Source organism: Trichoplusia ni, chromosome 16, assembly GCF_003590095.1.
Source record: "Trichoplusia ni isolate ovarian cell line Hi5 chromosome 16, tn1, whole genome shotgun sequence".
NCBI lineage: Eukaryota > Metazoa > Arthropoda > Insecta > Lepidoptera > Noctuidae > Trichoplusia > Trichoplusia ni.
In genome coordinates this window covers 2144387-2161635 of record NC_039493.1, presented here as the reverse complement: position 1 = coordinate 2161635, position 17249 = coordinate 2144387, and the positions used below count along the sequence as shown (strand labels likewise).

Here is a 17249-nt window from a genome sequence, read left to right as displayed (position 1 = left end):
GTTCTGTTTTAACCCTCTAGCTAGGGTGCACTACAAAAGCTGGAAAGAAAATAATTTTGCAAGGTGTTGGCAAATAAAAAAGCATAAACCTTAAAAAAATTTTAATTATTTCTAAAAAACCCCATCATGAAATGTGTCCCGCAAGTATACTTGCAATATTACTACACATACTTTTAATCTCATCATTGCTATGGTATTCTGAGGCAAGTATAGCATTTCCTAATGCAATAGTTTCTCTCATAGTGTTAGCTTTGATCCATATTCTGCCATTCATTCCTGCTGCTAACTCAAAAGGCCACTCATTCTTCAACGAGTTCAACAAGGGGCATTCAGGGTTAAGAATCTTTCTAATAAGATTTAGTGAACATTTAAATACGAAGCCATCTTCTAATACGCCTAATCGTCCTTTCTTCCCGTGAGAATCTACACATACAATTTCAGGTTCCATGTCCTTGCTGGCTACAAGCATTTTAGCGTACACTACGTCACCGATCACTACTTTAGGTCGGTTCTTCTTTGTAGCTCCTTCGAAGGATAAGTAAGACAGTGAGGCCGAACAACTTCCTCCGACATCGACACGAAATATGTCCCCAGCCTTCTGTGTCACAATTCCTATAACATTCTCACCGCGCGAAGGTATATAACGCTTCTGATAGTTATCCACCCAAAAGGTATTTGGCGCACGCTTCCTCAAGGTACCAGCTTTGGTTATGAAAATGCCATTGACTTCCTTTCGTAATCCTGGTCCCAGTATCACTTTGCTTTTTTCACCAATCGTAGCAATTTCTTGGCAGGAGTCTCCTGGCAGAACGACGTCACCGACCGATACATTCATGGTGTATTATTATTAATCATGTGCCAGGTAATATTTTGGAGGTTTTTTACGTTTATTATTAAACAAAATTAACCACACACGATAACCTCAAAGTTTGTTATGTTAACGTTTACGTTTTGTTTTGACCCGTTTTGTTATTGAACGAAGTTCAGTTTTGAGACTGGAAACAGTTTAAACCATAAATTATTGGTATTTTATACGTTTACTCTGCCCTAAAATATAAAAAAATGCTACTTATATTAAGTATATATGTTGCATGCATTACCTATATTGATTTTGGAACAAATTTAAATCATGTTTCGATCAGTCCTTGATATTATTTTTGGAAAACAAAACGTTTACTGCCAAAATGACACTGACAGTACAACTATCATCTGTGGCGCGCACGTGTTTTTACTTTTGAACGGCACAAATGTTTACAAATTAAATATTACCAAAACTCTCACAAAATGCCTGCAACAATACACAACGACTTGCTGGTGTACAAAGGCAGTAACTTCTTTAGGCAAAGACTGTTATTGGCTACACTGAGTGGTCGTGCAATTAAAATAGAAGATATAAGAAGTACGCATGATGACCCGGGTCTGCGAGAGTATGAAGTGAGCTTAATCCGGTTGTTGGACAAGGTGACGAATGGAACGAGGGTGGAGCTGAGTCAGACGGGTACCTCGGTGTACTACCAGCCTGGTATACTGGTGGGAGGGCAAGTTACACACAACTGTAGTACACAGCGGGGTATAGGTTAGCAACTTTAATAATCAATGATTGTATATGTATCCACTTACTCACAGTATTATTATGAGTAGATTGAATAAGCTTTTTCCTAAAGTGTCATTCATTACTGTAACTAATACTTTGAATTCCAGGTTATTATCTAGAAATCTTACTGGCCCTGGGTCCCTTCTGCAAGGAACCAATGAATGCAGTGCTGCAAGGCGTCACACACAGTGCTCTCGATGTGTCAGTTGACAAGATAAAGGCAGCAGCATTACCACTGTTACTAAAGTTCATATTGGTTGATGATGGACTGGAACTAAAAGTTGTCAGAAGAGGTATGGTCAAGCTAACAAGTTTTCATAATTATAATTAGTAAAAATGATGAGGCTTATAGTTATATTAACTCTGAATACTAACATAGTACTAAATAGTAAATTAAATTAATATAATCATATTAGATACATAGAGTTATACATAAAAATTGTGAAGACTTATTTCATCTATTATCTAATTTTGCAGTGAAATATGATTGAAAACTATATAACGAAAAAGTCTTGTATCACAATAAACCCTTAACATTCCAGGTGCTCCCCCTCTTGGTGGAGGTGAAGTAGTTTTCAAGTGCCCAGTACGGAGGCATTTACGACCTCTGCAGTGGACTAAATGGGGCCGTGTGAAGAGGATACGAGGAGTTGTGTATGCATTGCGTGTGTCACCTACAATGGCTAACAGAGTGGTTGATGCAGCTAAAGGGGTGAGTGGTTGCTAGCAAAATATACCTAAATCATTTATCATCATCTATCATGGAGTTTTGTAGGAAGGCTTCATTATGTTAAACTAGGAGTTACATCACAACATAACAACTTCTTGTGGTCAGTGATAAGTGCTTGGGTGTTTAGTTTCTACAATATTTTTAAACTGTGTCCTAAGTTGAAGTTTCTTTTTCCCTTCTTCTGTTTTTAAGTGTTAATAAAAAACACCATTTACAAAATAATTCGTAAATTGTTTTAGTAGTGCTTGTTTTGCAACCTACTTAAAGAAGAACAAAATGCTAAGATGTCCTCATGTTATACTCAATTTTCGACTGTGCGACAAAAGCTTAATTCCAAACAACCCTACAATATTGTTTACAGGTGATGTTGAACTTCATCCCAGATGTGTACATCAACACAGACCAGTGCCGCGGCTCCAACGCCGGCAAGAGTCCCGGCTTCGGTGTCAGCCTGGTTGCCGAGACTGATGACAAGACATTCTATTGTGCTGAGGCTGTTAGTAACTAACATAATTACTTAAAGATTACCATTAGTCCAAAGAGTATATAACGCTTCAGAAAGCTCCTTTAAATGTAAATACTTTTTGGCTTTTAAATTTAAGCATCAATTTGTGCACTAATCCTTAGGTTCAATTCATACTCTTGCTGAATTTTATATTATTTTTGTACCTTGTTCCAGAAATCAACAGTCGCTGGCGCCGGTGAGATCACACTACCTGAGGACCTGGGCCGGGAGTGCGCTCAGCGCTTGCTGGATGAGATCTACCGCGGCGGCGCCGTCGACTCCTGCTTCCAGTGGCTGCTCGCGCTCTGGATGGCGCTCGGACAGAAGGATGTCAGCGAATGCATTGTAAGATCTTTTCGTAGGGTCTAAAAAACTGGGGAATCGCATCTTAATGTCAATCCAAAAATAAGATGAATGCTTATATTTTGTTCTAAAAAGTGCATAATGATGTGAATTTCTAGTGCTGATATAATTATAGTAAAGTAATTCCTTACGTACAATTTCAAATCAAAAGTTTTGACCCATTATTTTAGTCAATTTGAGACAAATATCTCTAGCTACGAATTTCCAAAATACTACGAATGACTAATAAGTTGTTAAACTGTTTATTGCAGGTGGGTCCCCTATCAGACTACACGATAACTTTCCTGCAACATCTGAAAGAGTTCTTTGGCGTGATGTTCAAGCTGGAAGTGCAACGCTCAGGGTCTGATGATGAAGACTCTGATGACGAGGGCGTCACACCCGCCAGCAAGATTAAAATGACGTGCGTCGGTATAGGTTACGTTAATATTAGCAAGAGGACTCTGTAAATATAGTTTTTAAGATAGAATTGCTGTTTTATTTAAGGCGGTTGTAACTCAGTAGCAGTTGCTATGCTTAAGAAGTAAACTAAGCATGCATATTGTAGCCTTTTACGTCACTTAAATGGTTTTTTAGTAGGTCTAAATGAGTGGGAGCTCGGAAATCCCTCTACAGTACTCCATCCCCCCGAGACAGGCGTACTAAAGTAGCTTTCCGATCTTGTTACTCGGCTCATTTGTTAAAATAAACTGCTAATTAAACACATATCCCTAAATTTGTCACGTATATCTCGTACACTACGAATCTCTCATTTGTAATGTAAATAGCGTGAATACCCGATGGCTACAAAGTACTACAAACGTCCAATGGACAGTACTCGACGGTGTGTCCAATTTGATACGAATTTTCAGATAGCTACGGATCTCGCAATAGCTACGAATTTTTGACATGCTACGAATTTCCTGATATTATTTTTTTATTTCTCATTTGCTAAGTTCTGATTTGTGACCGTTTTCCAATTTGCTACTGGTCTCATTTGCCACGGGCAAATTAACCCACGCTTTATAAGTTTACTGTTTGCATGGCATGGTGCAACTCTTTAAATTTCTTAGTTAACAATGTATATTTTTCTACAAAATCATAGTCTATTTAATAGGCGTTGTCCTATTAAAGGATAAATAAAACAAAATTATAATTACAATATCGTTTTATTGTCTCAATAATCTTAAAACTACAATTGTAAAATAATTAAGGCACATTCTGAAATATATGTAACACCTCAGGGAGCACATTCAGGATCGCTACGCCTTACATACGAACTATCCTACGAGTATATTATTGGCAGTGTTCGTACGATTCAGATACAAAAGTACCATGTTTTGACTTAGAATTATTCATTTAGTACAAGGAGTAAACTGCATTTAATAATATTTTAACGATTCATTTTGAATAAAGGAGAAAAGTACGCAAATAATATGAAAAGAGTTTTGTGACAGTTCAATCTCTATAAATATTTTTTTGTTTTGATAACATTTTATAAGTTAAATAAGTATTGCCAGTGACAAAATACTGTCTTGGCTCTATGATGTTGCTAATAGATAAAACACAAATGTTGCTTCCATCTGTGCCTACTCCCTTTTCTCTACAATATTTTATTTATCAATAAATTTAGTTTACTTTGTTCAGTCAACAATAAAAGATAGTAATATCACATAATTTTTTACAAAATTTTGATTTAACATTAATATATACTTACAATAGAAAGTGAATTAAAATAATAATATAAGAATTTATGAGAACAGAATTAGGATTAAAATTTATTTACATTTTTGTTCTTAAAGTACCTTTTTAAATAGTAGGTTTATACACGATTTTTACATGTGATTAAACATAAGTACTTGCTAAAAATAAGTACCTACTGAACACAAAAAATATCTAAAAGTACTTTCAAATGTAAATTTTTTAAATTGATTTTTCTAATTTCTTGAAATTTCTAGACTTAGATACATTTTTAGGCGTCTTTCTCGTCGCAGCCAAGGCCTGCTGACCAGTTACAGATTCCACCGACGGGGTCGAAGCTGAGTCCCTTTGGACAGACGTACTCCCAGCCGAGCAGGGACCCGTTCTCAATGCGAGCGCACGATATAAACTTCTTACACGACGACGGGTGAGGGAAGTTGCCGATGTCCAGACACTCGATATGACCTGAAATCAGAAGAAAGTTAGAGTGTGTGACATGGCAAGTAGTGAAATTTGGAAAGTTAACGATAACTTTTGGATTTGTTTATGTTTTCCATGTATCTTAATTTTGCCGGTTAACATTCGCTTTACCGGTTTTTTTCATTTAAAGAGTCACAAACATTTAAAAAATACTGCCTTTGTAGACATGATACAATATCTCGGTAGTAAAATAATCCTTCTTACCATCTGAACGCATCACGACCTTGGTGCCTTCTACATATTTGACAGCTACCTTCTCATCGCTGTCATCATAATAATCGTAGTTAGCTATCGGCCTGTAAGTCTTCTTTGGTACTTTCGGTATCTTCTCAAACGGTTGCTTCGGAGGCCCTCTACGTGGTTTGGGAGTGGATGTTGGTGGGGGTTGCGTCGTCGGTTGCTGCGTTGTCGAGATCTTACGTTGAATCTTTTTCCTTATGACCTTCCTTGTTGGAGTAGCCGGCGTTGCAGGCGTCGTAATTGGTGATAGATACTGGTATTCCTCTGTGAAAAAATTAAGAAGGCTATTATTGCATTTACCTACATTCTACAATTAAAATATTTTACTTCTCAATTATTTTTTTAAAATTAATGTCATAGTTGAGATCTTACCATCGTAAGTTTTAGTAACCGGCGACTCCAAGAGGTATTCCCTGGTGAAGTATGTAGGCTCTTGGCTGGGACTGCTGTACCCGACTGTCGTGAAGCCCGTGCTTTCCACCGGCACTGGTATCAGTTTCTCTGTTCTATATCTCTGCGTAGAACTCCTTTGGACTCCAGTAAAACCAGTTCCATCTTCATTTGTTGCTCCAGAATATCTCGAACCACTTCTGCTAAATTTGGTTGTAGCAGTCGATCTTGGGGAGAATCCAGTTGCAATTCTTGGTGAGTTTTCTGTTGGAATGTCTGAGAAAGTCGTTCTTTCAAAGTATCTTGATGGTGTAGACGGCGGTGGAGCCAAAGTGGTTGAGATCCTTGGCGAGTTGAGCTCCGTAGGCGAATTATCAAATGTGTTCAGGGTTGTTCTGATATATTCCTGGTTTATCGTGTTCGGGTAATCTGTTGATGGGAATTTAGGAACATAAGTCTTAGCCACGAAGTCTGTGGAGGTGTCAGGGTACGTGTTGCCTGTGGTACGGCCAAATTCTTGAGGCACTGTGTTCGTCGGGAAGTTCGTTACAGTCGATTTGGGGAGGTAAGAAGATATCTTCGAGTCGAAGTCGCTTCGAGTGTCGTAAAACTCACTTAATGTAGTTCTGACGAAATCTTGCCCCGTTGCTGTGTTTGGGAAATTAGTCGCCTTTGGAAGATATTCAGGAGCACTGTATTCGCTGCCAGTTGGACGACCGAAGTCAAGGTTGGCTGTGTTTGCAGTGTTCACAGTGTTAGGGAAGGCAGTCGTTTTTGGTATGTCATAGGTGGTTGTCGATATTTTCGGGGCATCAAATTCTGAAGTGAAAGTTTGCGGTGCAGTTTCTGTGTATTCAGTTCTGTAGGCGCCTGTTGAAGTGACTGGAGACTTTAGTACATTGAAGTCGGACGTTACTTTGGAGGAATCGAAGTCGGGTTGAGTTTTGTCGTAGCTTCCCAGAGTACTCTTGTAGACTGGTGTGCTTTGGTATTCATCGTAGGTTGGTGTTCGGCTGTCAGTCTGTTCGCTGTATTCTCGGCTCGTGTACTTGTATTCGACGGTGGTTTGTGTCTTTCTTGTCGGTTTCACATCATCTTCGAAGTCTTGTACGCTTGGTAGGGGCGCTGTGATCAGTTGGTGAGCGGCTATCGCCAAAGCTGTTTCTGAATTTATTTCTGTGAACGATTGAGTGAATTCAGTATTTATGTCCTATCTTATATGTATGGATCGTAAGGTGTATGAGTCTGTATTTAATGTTTAAGAATATAAATAATATGGTTGTACCTAGTTGAGTTGCTTATAGACAAAATTGAGATATTTATGATGGGAAATCAAAGAGTCTGTTTGGTCAATGAGTCTTCTTAACGGTCTTTAGAAGAATTCTGTTTTAACTTACCGTCAGCAGTAGACTTGGCTTCCGTAGTCGTCTCCTCCTGACTCCTCGACTTGATCAGGTCATCCAACTGGTTCTGTTTAATAGTAGAGCTGTACTTCTTGCTCTGTCTCTTTCTTTCTTCTTCGTTTGTAGCTGAAGGGTTCTGGTCTTTCACGTCTTCTTTCAAATTGACGAGGGGACGCCGTTGGACCTTGTTGAATTTCTTCGGAGCTTTAGGTTCAAGAGTTGGGTCTTCAATTACATCTATAGGAAAAAAAGATTTAATTACATAACATTTTCTACCATTATTTAATAAAAAAAGCGGGCGGTTATTTAGTAAATTGCTTTCTCATACTAATGCGTTAATCCTATTGTGCATTATATTTCGAATAAAGTGACTTAAATAGAATATTATAAAAATATAAGGTGTCATACCAATATCGCCAATATCCTGTAACGATTCCTCATCTTCGTAAGCGCTGGTGGCGGCCTGCGCCTCAGCAGTGGTTGGTGCAGCTGTGGACGTGGTGCTAGTGGTGGTGGTGGACCCCAGACGCCTGCGAGCGGTGACGCGGAACGGACGCCGGGTGACGGCAGCTAATGGTGATGATGACGATGATGAGACAGTAGCTGCTGTTGTTGATGTTACTGTAATAAAAGACATTTCGTTAGCTTCCTGAATTGGTAATTTTAAAATGATGTAGTTTATCATTTGGATTATGAAATATTATTGAGAAACAAAAAAAATGCTCAGTTAGTGGTGCCAGAATTTATCAACGTTACTGCTTTTATACACAGAGTATTAAATAAACAAACATCAAAATAACAGCTCTTGATAAAAAGAAGACAATCTAACAAGTAATAACAGTCAGTTTGAGCGCAGGTTTTGATTCCTTCAGTGGACTTTATAAGAATATAATACCTAGCATTGCTGATCCAAGCCACAAAAATATCCGATCAACCTACTCATAAAATATTTCATCAAATCGCGATAAATTCGCTGTATCTTCAAAGCAAACACCGGCAAGGACCCATCACATGTCAAAACACGGCGTTCCATTGTTCAGGCGCGAACCGTGAAATAGCCGGACGTCGGCCGAAGGTAACAATGTATCGTTTGAATTAATGCTGAGGTTGTATTGGAGATATATGATGTATTTGGGCGGCTAGGAAAAACTAGCATACATTTTTACAGAAAAAGGTAGAATAAACACTTAGGATATATATTTTTTGGCTCAAATGCGGGTTTTGAAATAATATTAGAAATTTTGAGGATAATAAAATAATATGTACCGTTAGAGAGACATTAACCCTGAAACACCGAGCTGTAAATTCGTGTTGGTATTAAAACCTATTTGGCAGTCATTAGACGGTATAGGTCCGGATAATGTTAATATTTTTACAATAGTGTAAGCCTGGAAACCACGAAAGGTTATAAGCAAACGTTAGTTTGTGCCGCTGCAAACAACATCAACGCGCGCGAAGGTGCTTACAAAATAAACTGCATTAGAAATTAATCGACCTTGTTTTTCAACAATTCTATAAATATTTCGATATAAATATCAATACCTTTTTTTCATTTGTAGTAATAAATATTATTTCATCTATACTCATGACTATTAAAAATAGAGTAACACACGAATCAATATGGCTGCTTAGATAACAGTAATTAAATAATCATAAATATCGTGATGACGTGACTTATAGACAATAACCGTGATATTTTTAATAACTAGTAGCAGTAATAGCCCGGAGCAGTCGCTTCCGGATAATTGGTCAGATCGAGTGATTACGTGATGATATCTGATTGTCTGCTTGTTTGTCGATTTCTATCATACTTGATGAATGGCTTGTCTTTAAAATATTTGTTTTAGAAAGTAGTAATCACGCTTTATAGATAAATAAACTGCGAGAACATAGATATCGATACTATTTCTTGTTGTAAATGCAATACTAGATGTGTGTTTTCATCAGCCAGGCTCTGGCACAGGTAGTTGAATGGGCCCGAGGATTTTTTGGTCGGTAGGAGTCTGAAATATCCCCTCACCTTGCGCTCGGCGTGGGTTGAAGCCATTTGCGTTTCATCACAGCCAAAAGAAAACTGTGTGTTTTCACGAGTATACTTCTTAGGAGGCTTTATGATGCTGTAAATGCCTTTGGCTAACAAAAAATCGAACAGGTGTATTGTTGAGTAGATTCTCCTTGCACTTTGTTCCTATTGTTACTAACATCCTATATTTTCATGTCATGTACTTCTATCAGTATGATAAATTATGAAATGATCGTGAATAAAAATTGGAGCGAAATTAATCAAAGTCTAGCGCGTGAAGCACATGTGAATGAGATCACATTACGTCACACAAACGGTCTTATTTGTTTAATTGATCACATTACCGATCTAATGAGCCCCATTTGTAAGATTGTGTGTGGGATAGCGTTCTGCAGTGTTGGGAAGTATCGATAATTCGATATTAATCAAAGAGAAACAAGAGTACTGAATCCTTAGTTGCACTCTACAATTTAATGAAGAAACCAAAAAATAGCAAGTACCTGAAAAACAAAATAAGTAATGAACTACACCATGTCCTTTTGATCATTTTTTGAAACAATAAGTACAGACGATTTTTTTATATATTACAAAGATATTTGTGTGTCTGCAATCTCGTAGCAGCCAATTGATAGCCCATCAATTGGCTGTTATCTTTCGTATTTATGTACTACGTAGGTATAAATACCTAGTCTACTAACTAAATTGCGTACGAGCCAATCAATTGAAAGCGCGCACGTTTATAACATTACTGCACGTAACACCTTCATAATTACTTGTAAATTGATCGTTAAGCCCACAAACCTACATAAATAACATTTGACATGGAAACATAACATTTTAGATTATTTCCCAACGTCTTAAAAACACCATGGCGCATGCGTGGCTCAACCAGAGCGTGAGAAATCCAAGGGTTCACACTCAAGCAGGCTGCCTTTTTATCAACAAATTTCAGAAACCGATCTATTGCTCATAAGTAGTTCTTAGAAGTCATGTACAAACAGTAAATGATTTTACAATGGACTCTACATTGTACGGAAACCTTTCAGTCAGGATTAATTATAATCTCCCCAAAAATAATGTACAGAACATATCTCTAAGATTTTGAAGTTTATTAGATCACAATGTCCGCAAAAATTTAGTCGAAATCTTTGCAAATTCGTTTATTGAAAATATTTCTATAATTTAAACAACCATGATTACTTCAACATCAAATCCTGGTATACTAGCCGCCATATTTTAATTTGGCAAAAAAATATAGAAAGGTTTATCAAAACGAGTGCCAAAATTACCCTGAATGTCATTTCACATTCACAAACCACACGTGAACATGCGTTTATTATATTAGGGTTGAGCGCAATCAGCGGACTAGTTTCTCACGCTGTAACTATGGGACGATTGCGCGACGAGATCAAGCTTTGATGTGTTGCCAGCCTTGATGCCGACGACACCTATTATTTCGTAATGTTGCGACATTTATCATTGAGAAAAATCGAGGTGATAGTTTATGAGGGGTTTTTTTGTCACTCGTCGCCAGGGTTTAGCGTCCACTCTACTCTTGGCTGTCATAAATATGGCTTGAAAAATAGATTCATATCATCAACCTGGAAGATAAAGAGCTCGTAACTCTTCTACACAGGGAAGCTATCTAAACAGTAGGTAATTTGACGGGCCTGCAAATTGCCCAATATAAATCCTCCACTTGTCCCTGCCATAGTCTAATATCAAGCAGTACTTGCACATTTTGACTGAATACAAATAGTATATGAGAGAACCCTACCTCCATCCTATCGGATCAATCAGTCACGCCAAATCTCAGCTAGTATATTATTGTTCCATGTCCAACTGTCCAAATGATACACAACTGCAATTTCTACACACTTTCATCATAATTCACTTCGGGACAAAACGAATTCATCATCCGCCGTTTTTTTAATGCCCGTCTCGTAAATCTCTGTCATTTTTGGTCATGATGAATCGGATTCTTATGCACGATGTTTCAGTTTCAAAGCAACGTTCTACTACTTGGTACTTTTTCAGCAGATATTTCTAAATTCTTTATTATTAGCTCCCACAAAATTGTTAAGTTTGAATTAGTGTTTGTCTTTGGCATCGTAGCTTTAGAACGAATTGAGCGATTTCATTTAAGCAACTAGTATTTTTTTTGAAAATGTGAATTATTTTCTTTTCTATATTCAAGTATACATGTTTGATAAAAATCACTAATCCGGCGAATTTTGTTTTTAGTACAGTTAGTCTGTGCATTTATACAATTAACGTTCGATTTCGACCAAATAAACAAATCTATGGTTCCATAAATAGTCATCTTTTAAACCTCTACTATAATTTGTCACAAAACAGAGTTCGTATTACGTGTTCATAATGAAAGTGACTTGCCATCGCTCCGTCGCTCGGTTCCACTCGACCAGTCGCTTTCACCCATCTCTACTGACGATAATTACTATTGTCATTGGCAGCCGTTTTCTGTACTGTTCACCTATTGTGGTTGTATAAGATTGTTTTGCGAAGATTTTCTAACTAATGGGCGTTTTATGCAGATGCCTTGTTTTTACTGTTTTGTTTGTAGCTCGTTTGAATGAAACGAGGAATTGCGTGCGATTTTCAATGCATTGCGGAGTTGTGAAGCTCTGGTATCAAAAGTTATTTATCATCGCCGGCAATGTATAGCAATTTGCATGATATTTCTCGCATCGTCTGAGAAGTGCGTTAATTGTATAATGAATTCACGTTTGTTTCTTATTCTTTGTAGTGTGTTCTGTGTGCGTAACATTGTTGAATTATTTTTTTGCTTAATTATTCAGTTTTTAAGAAAGTAGATTATGTATTTACAATTTTATTGTAAATAACCAGAAAAAAATAATTTGGAACAAAAATAATTACTTTTCTTACACATCAACCATTGCCTATATTAACAAAGACAAATCCGCCATTTTACTACACGATCATAAAAATGTAAAGCAAGCTTGCAGATAGCTGCATCTTACACAACATCTTAATTTCCGTATAAACGGGTGAGGAAGCGAACAGACGTGTTCACAGACGATTACTGTCACGCGAACATTTAGCGATTCTCTTGAGATACAGTCCAATTGTTGCAAGAATGCCTGAAGAAATTATTCATTGTGAAGTCATTTTGTGGTTGGTATTTTCGATGGCAAAAAATTGATAAGTCACAGAAGAATAGTGTATTTAAGCGTATGTACATATATATTATATACAAAAGACCGCAAACCTTATTTTTAAATTTTTTTTAAGTGATCTGTGATTTTTCTTGGTCTTCTTCCTCTTACCTAAATAGTTTTACAGATAACATTCTGAGGTGTTTCTAAAATGAATTAAGAATAAACTATAATTGAATTTAACAATCGTCAAGTCCGCATTAATACAGTACAAGCCACTAGTGGTCATGCTGAAATTAATTAACCGACTTAAGATTAGTTACAAGCTTGTCAAAACGTCTAAACCTTTTAATTTTACTGTCAAAGCTCTGACTCACAAGATATCTTTGTGACAATGTTTACAATACCAAAACAGGTAGCTAAACAAATGAATATCAGCACAATAATGATTTGGACATGTTTGACAGAACCGTGTCATGGTGAGGCCTTGGCCAAGCTGTGGTAACGGAATGTGATGAGAGGAATTAAGATAATGAGGTTTTAGATTTGATTTTATAGGGTATGTTGAAGTAATTGCTCGTTGACTCTTTAAGAAAAACCCATGAGACTAACTGGTAGGACTTTTCTTGGCCTTGACTGTAAAAGCTGTGACATGATCTTGAGTAGGATTTTCATTAATTTTGTTAGAGAAAGATTATCTTGTTATAATAACTTATTTTAGTGTTGCATTTTTCTACATTTACATTTTAACAGTAAATAAGGTTTAATGATTTGAACGTCAATACCGCTTAAAGCTAGAATTTCTTCCGCTCGGGAATCAAACCACAATAACCGATTATAGTACGGTTCACTAACCTCCTCGCTGTACTTTCAGTCACTTCCACAAGGGATCAAATAAAATCTAACTGCTGACACGAACTCCCAATCGACGTGACAACAAACAGTAGTAAAAAACAATATGACATTGAAGCCTTTCGAATACACAAATAACAGTTATTAGTAAGCAAGGAGGTTGTATCACGGCAGCCGAATCAATCGGTGTGGTAGCAAGCAGGTGTTAAGTGCTCACGGTCAGGTATTGCCAAACAATGGATGCAACTTGTTTCGTTACATTATAATGGCTATTGATAGAGTATACATTATTGTTTTCTTCTTAATTACGTTTTAGGGGGAGTTACTGAGATTGGTCTTTGTGAGGTGCAAAGATATTGTATTATTGTGGCGTATGGGTGGAGGTGGAGGTGAAGATAACAATATGGTTAAATAAGGTATATTTTATTCATTTTTACAATATTTATTTAGCTTAAGAGGTTTGCATTTAGTAACGTAAAACATGTGCTGTAAAATTTAGATGACATATGAGAGGTGTTTTTATAGTAACTATCGTGAGGCTGATTCATTATTAAATAATGTAACGGTTTCACTCACGCGTATTTATCGGGAGTGCCCGACTAGTTTCGGACCCAAGCGGAGTCCTTAATCATGAGATAACGCGGCGGGGTCGCGAATCAGTTCATAGTGGGTTACATACCATATAAAATGTTAATATAAGACAGTTATATTATCCTACAGTAAACCTGCACAAATGAAGCCTTTTTAAGATTCCTTTCTCTCCATAAATTCGTTCTTCAAAAGCATTTCTATTTCGAAAACTCTATTGCCGTAGCATCTTTTGAAGGCTCGACCGTATATCAGCGATAATTTGTTCGCGGAGAAAGTTCTGGGTCAACAGTGCTATGACGTAACGCGGGGCCCATTGTTCGCAAACACCGAGGAAAGCGTCTGCCAATGAGAACTTTAGTGACGTCATGTTTACGCTGTGATTACGTCTATTCACGTTACGGTGATGACAAAAATAAGTTGTTATGGTAATATCTTATGATACAGCGGATGCTGTTAGATAGTCACACATTTCTAACATAATTTTATTTTTACTGGATTTTTTGTTAACTGGCTATGTTGTGCCACCATACCGATGTGATAATATTGTAGGTAATAATAGATATAGGTTTACTAGTAATATTTTTATAGTAAGTTGTAGATGTGGAACCTTTTTAAGTAGCTTTTACTCTGATACTAGACAAGCATACAATGAGAAGATTTAATTTATGACGACCTCCGTGGTCAAGTGGCGTACGCACCGGTTTCAAGGTGTCGCTAGCCCTGAGGTCCCGCGTTCGATCCTCGGTCAATGAAAAAAATCACATTTCTACATTGTCTCGGGTCTGGGTGTTTGTGGTGGTGGAAATTTAGCTAATACTTCATGTACATTCGTAATGACGGGAATTGTTTAATTTCTGCATAAACTCCCTATATGTTAGTTACTTGTGGAAAGCACTAATCTAATAATCATGAACAACATCACTGATTAAAGAGTCACTATTAATTTCAGAGTTGTTTCAACATCACTACACTACAACATCACAGAGCATGTGGTGTTAACCTTTAAGTAATTGTTACACTTAAAAATGTATTATTCTTGTGTTAACAAATGCAAAAGTTTTGTGTAAACAATTGTTGGTTAACCTGAACTAAATAAATAAAAAAAATAAAAATCACTAAGTAAGGTATCATTGAAAATGACCGTTACAATCTCAACATATAATTTACCTAGCTTGTTAACTCCGGTAGAGATCGCGTGCTCTTGGTCTAGTATCGCATAACATTCAACACGCCGCGGTGTGCTACATACAGACACACTGATCTAATAAACGTGTATGAATATTTATGAACTATTAATATTCATGATTTATTCGTGAGAAAATATTCCGTATTATCTATTTCATTGCCTAGATATTAGAGGTTCGATATATCGTAAAAGTCGTATTAGTTACTAGGTAATAAGTAGTTAACATATTTAGAATTGAATTGTTGTTTGAATCTTAAGAATGACAGGAGTATTGAAATATCTGGAGATGTCGAGGCAGTTTAAATAGCGAAATCGAGTAGAGCTAAACAATATGAAACTGCTTTACTTAATTTAAAATATAATTAGCTGAGAGGAGCGTACAGTGCTGTCAAACCTTGTATATATTAAACTTCGAAATGAAAGTAAGCAAATGGGTTCACAGACAGAACTACGTCCAAGGTATAACAAACTCTTTCATTAGTACACAACTCTTATTATTCATTTATTCTTAAGTATCTGCGATTTATTATGCAAAACAGCTAAGATCAATGTAGAGCAAAAGTAGGTCTATATCAACTTTTAACGAATAATTTAAATTAATACCAACTTAATAAATATGTAAATGTGGGTCTAACATCACAAGATCCAGTTTGCATCGAGTGCATTTGCATTAGTTGATAAAAGAGGCGAGCGACCTCCGCGGAGGTCCGATACCGCGGAGGACAACGTCTCCGGAATGTCTAGGTCGGGACTAAACACTTCTTAAACTTCTATTATATTCTTTGTGTTGTATAGACGTCAGTTTTTATGTCTACCTAGAATATAAGGAAGAAGAAGAGAATGATGTACCTTGAAAAGGTCGTTGATACTAGATGCGGACTGTCATTTTGGTTATAACTGTTGTCTAGCGAACACTGGGAATTGATTGTAATGGTTTACAGCTTTTGCCTTAAAATAAATACTTTTAAACGATGTTTTATTGAGTCCAGGTTTTACAGGGGATTGTTGTCTATGTTAATTTTTAGAATGTTAACGTAGAAACAGTAAAGGGAATATAAGTTTTATTGTGTTCATGACCTTTTCAAAGCCAATATTATAGGAATCAGTGTGTTTTTGGAGCCAAAGTTATCCAAAAATACGGGTTAAAGTAAATTTTATCATAATATGTTGGTTTTTTAAAAAACGGACACCCTTGTCACGATAAATCTTTGAAACCTTCATTTTTTATTTTCTTTCGTAATTTTATTTTGGGTTAAATGATGTCATGTGCTGTAGCGATCGAGTTTATACGTAAACAAATATTTCCTTGCATTCGTCCGATGACACTCGGAATTTCAAATTGAAGGCCGTTTTATCAATTTAATATTCATAAATTTAAATTACAGAATTAATGAAATAATACGACAAATTATGCTCAATATAAACAAGTTGCATAATATGAAGTCATCGAGAAAATTCTAGACATGTACCTAGACTCTCTTCTAGTAGTATTTTGCAGTTTGAAATCCTAGCTGAGGTTTAATTTGAAAAGGATATGAAAGAATGTATTAATACCCAATGGATGTATTAGAACCGGCTAGATCCACCGGGGTCACGCAGGGTAAGTGCCAGCCATCCCGTGCTTATGAAAAACGCTAAAATTCAGACCGGTCTGTTTGGTCGGTGCACATCTGACATATGCCCACGTCATTTCTTTTGAGTTCACTATTTACAGTTTCTCTCCATGCACAAAACAAAGGATGGATTGGATATGAAAGGCAATAGAACCCTATATTGTCCTCTGACAGTGAAAGTGGAGTAAGAGAACTGCAAAAATAGCAGACTGGGTACCTGAATTTGACTCTACTTACTACGATGTTACTTTCATCTAGCGAGAGCGATCGATTTCCCTCCAAGTTAAGAGTTCTAGAGTAAAGGTTACGTTTGTTATTGCTTATGTAACGGTCAAAGGTCGCGGTGAAAGGTGAGTGTTTGGTTCTAGAGATAAATAAGACAGAACATTACTTGTCTTGTGTAATTAACTTTATTTAGATTTTGAATAGAACGGGTTGTATTAAATACAGGCGTGAAAAGTT

General features: G+C 36.7%; 3 protein-coding genes across 3 annotated transcripts in view; 1 reads left to right on the top strand and 2 right to left on the bottom strand.

Moving 5' to 3' along the window:
- Window positions 1-86: 86 nt before the first annotated feature.
- Window positions 87-1013, bottom strand: LOC113501751 (exosome complex component RRP40). Its single transcript, XM_026882975.1, has one exon. It carries the CDS (start codon window positions 833-835, stop codon window positions 125-127), a length of 711 nt encoding a protein of 236 aa, XP_026738776.1. The 5' UTR covers window positions 836-1013; the 3' UTR covers window positions 87-124.
- Window positions 1014-1198: 185 nt separating this feature from the next.
- LOC113501719 (RNA 3'-terminal phosphate cyclase-like protein) lies at window positions 1199-3661 on the top strand. Its single transcript, XM_026882922.1, has 6 exons — window positions 1199-1576; window positions 1702-1887; window positions 2137-2306; window positions 2686-2820; window positions 3004-3174; window positions 3444-3661. The coding sequence occupies exons 1-6, from the start codon at window positions 1285-1287 to the stop codon at window positions 3639-3641; spliced, it is 1152 nt and encodes a 383-aa protein (XP_026738723.1). The 5' UTR covers window positions 1199-1284; the 3' UTR covers window positions 3642-3661.
- A 660-nt stretch (window positions 3662-4321) lies between these two features.
- The window catches only part of LOC113501718 (mucin-5AC), a 56581-nt gene continuing 43653 nt past the window's right edge, over window positions 4322-17249 (bottom strand). Inside the window, exons 20-24 of the mRNA XM_026882921.1 lie at window positions 7794-8006; window positions 7380-7622; window positions 5965-7158; window positions 5557-5856; window positions 4322-5337 (exon numbers count right to left, since the gene is read on the bottom strand). Of these exons, the coding sequence (XP_026738722.1) occupies window positions 5144-5337; window positions 5557-5856; window positions 5965-7158; window positions 7380-7622; window positions 7794-8006 (2144 nt within the window). The 3' untranslated portion in view covers window positions 4322-5143. The remainder of the gene's footprint in view (window positions 5338-5556; window positions 5857-5964; window positions 7159-7379; window positions 7623-7793; window positions 8007-17249) is intronic.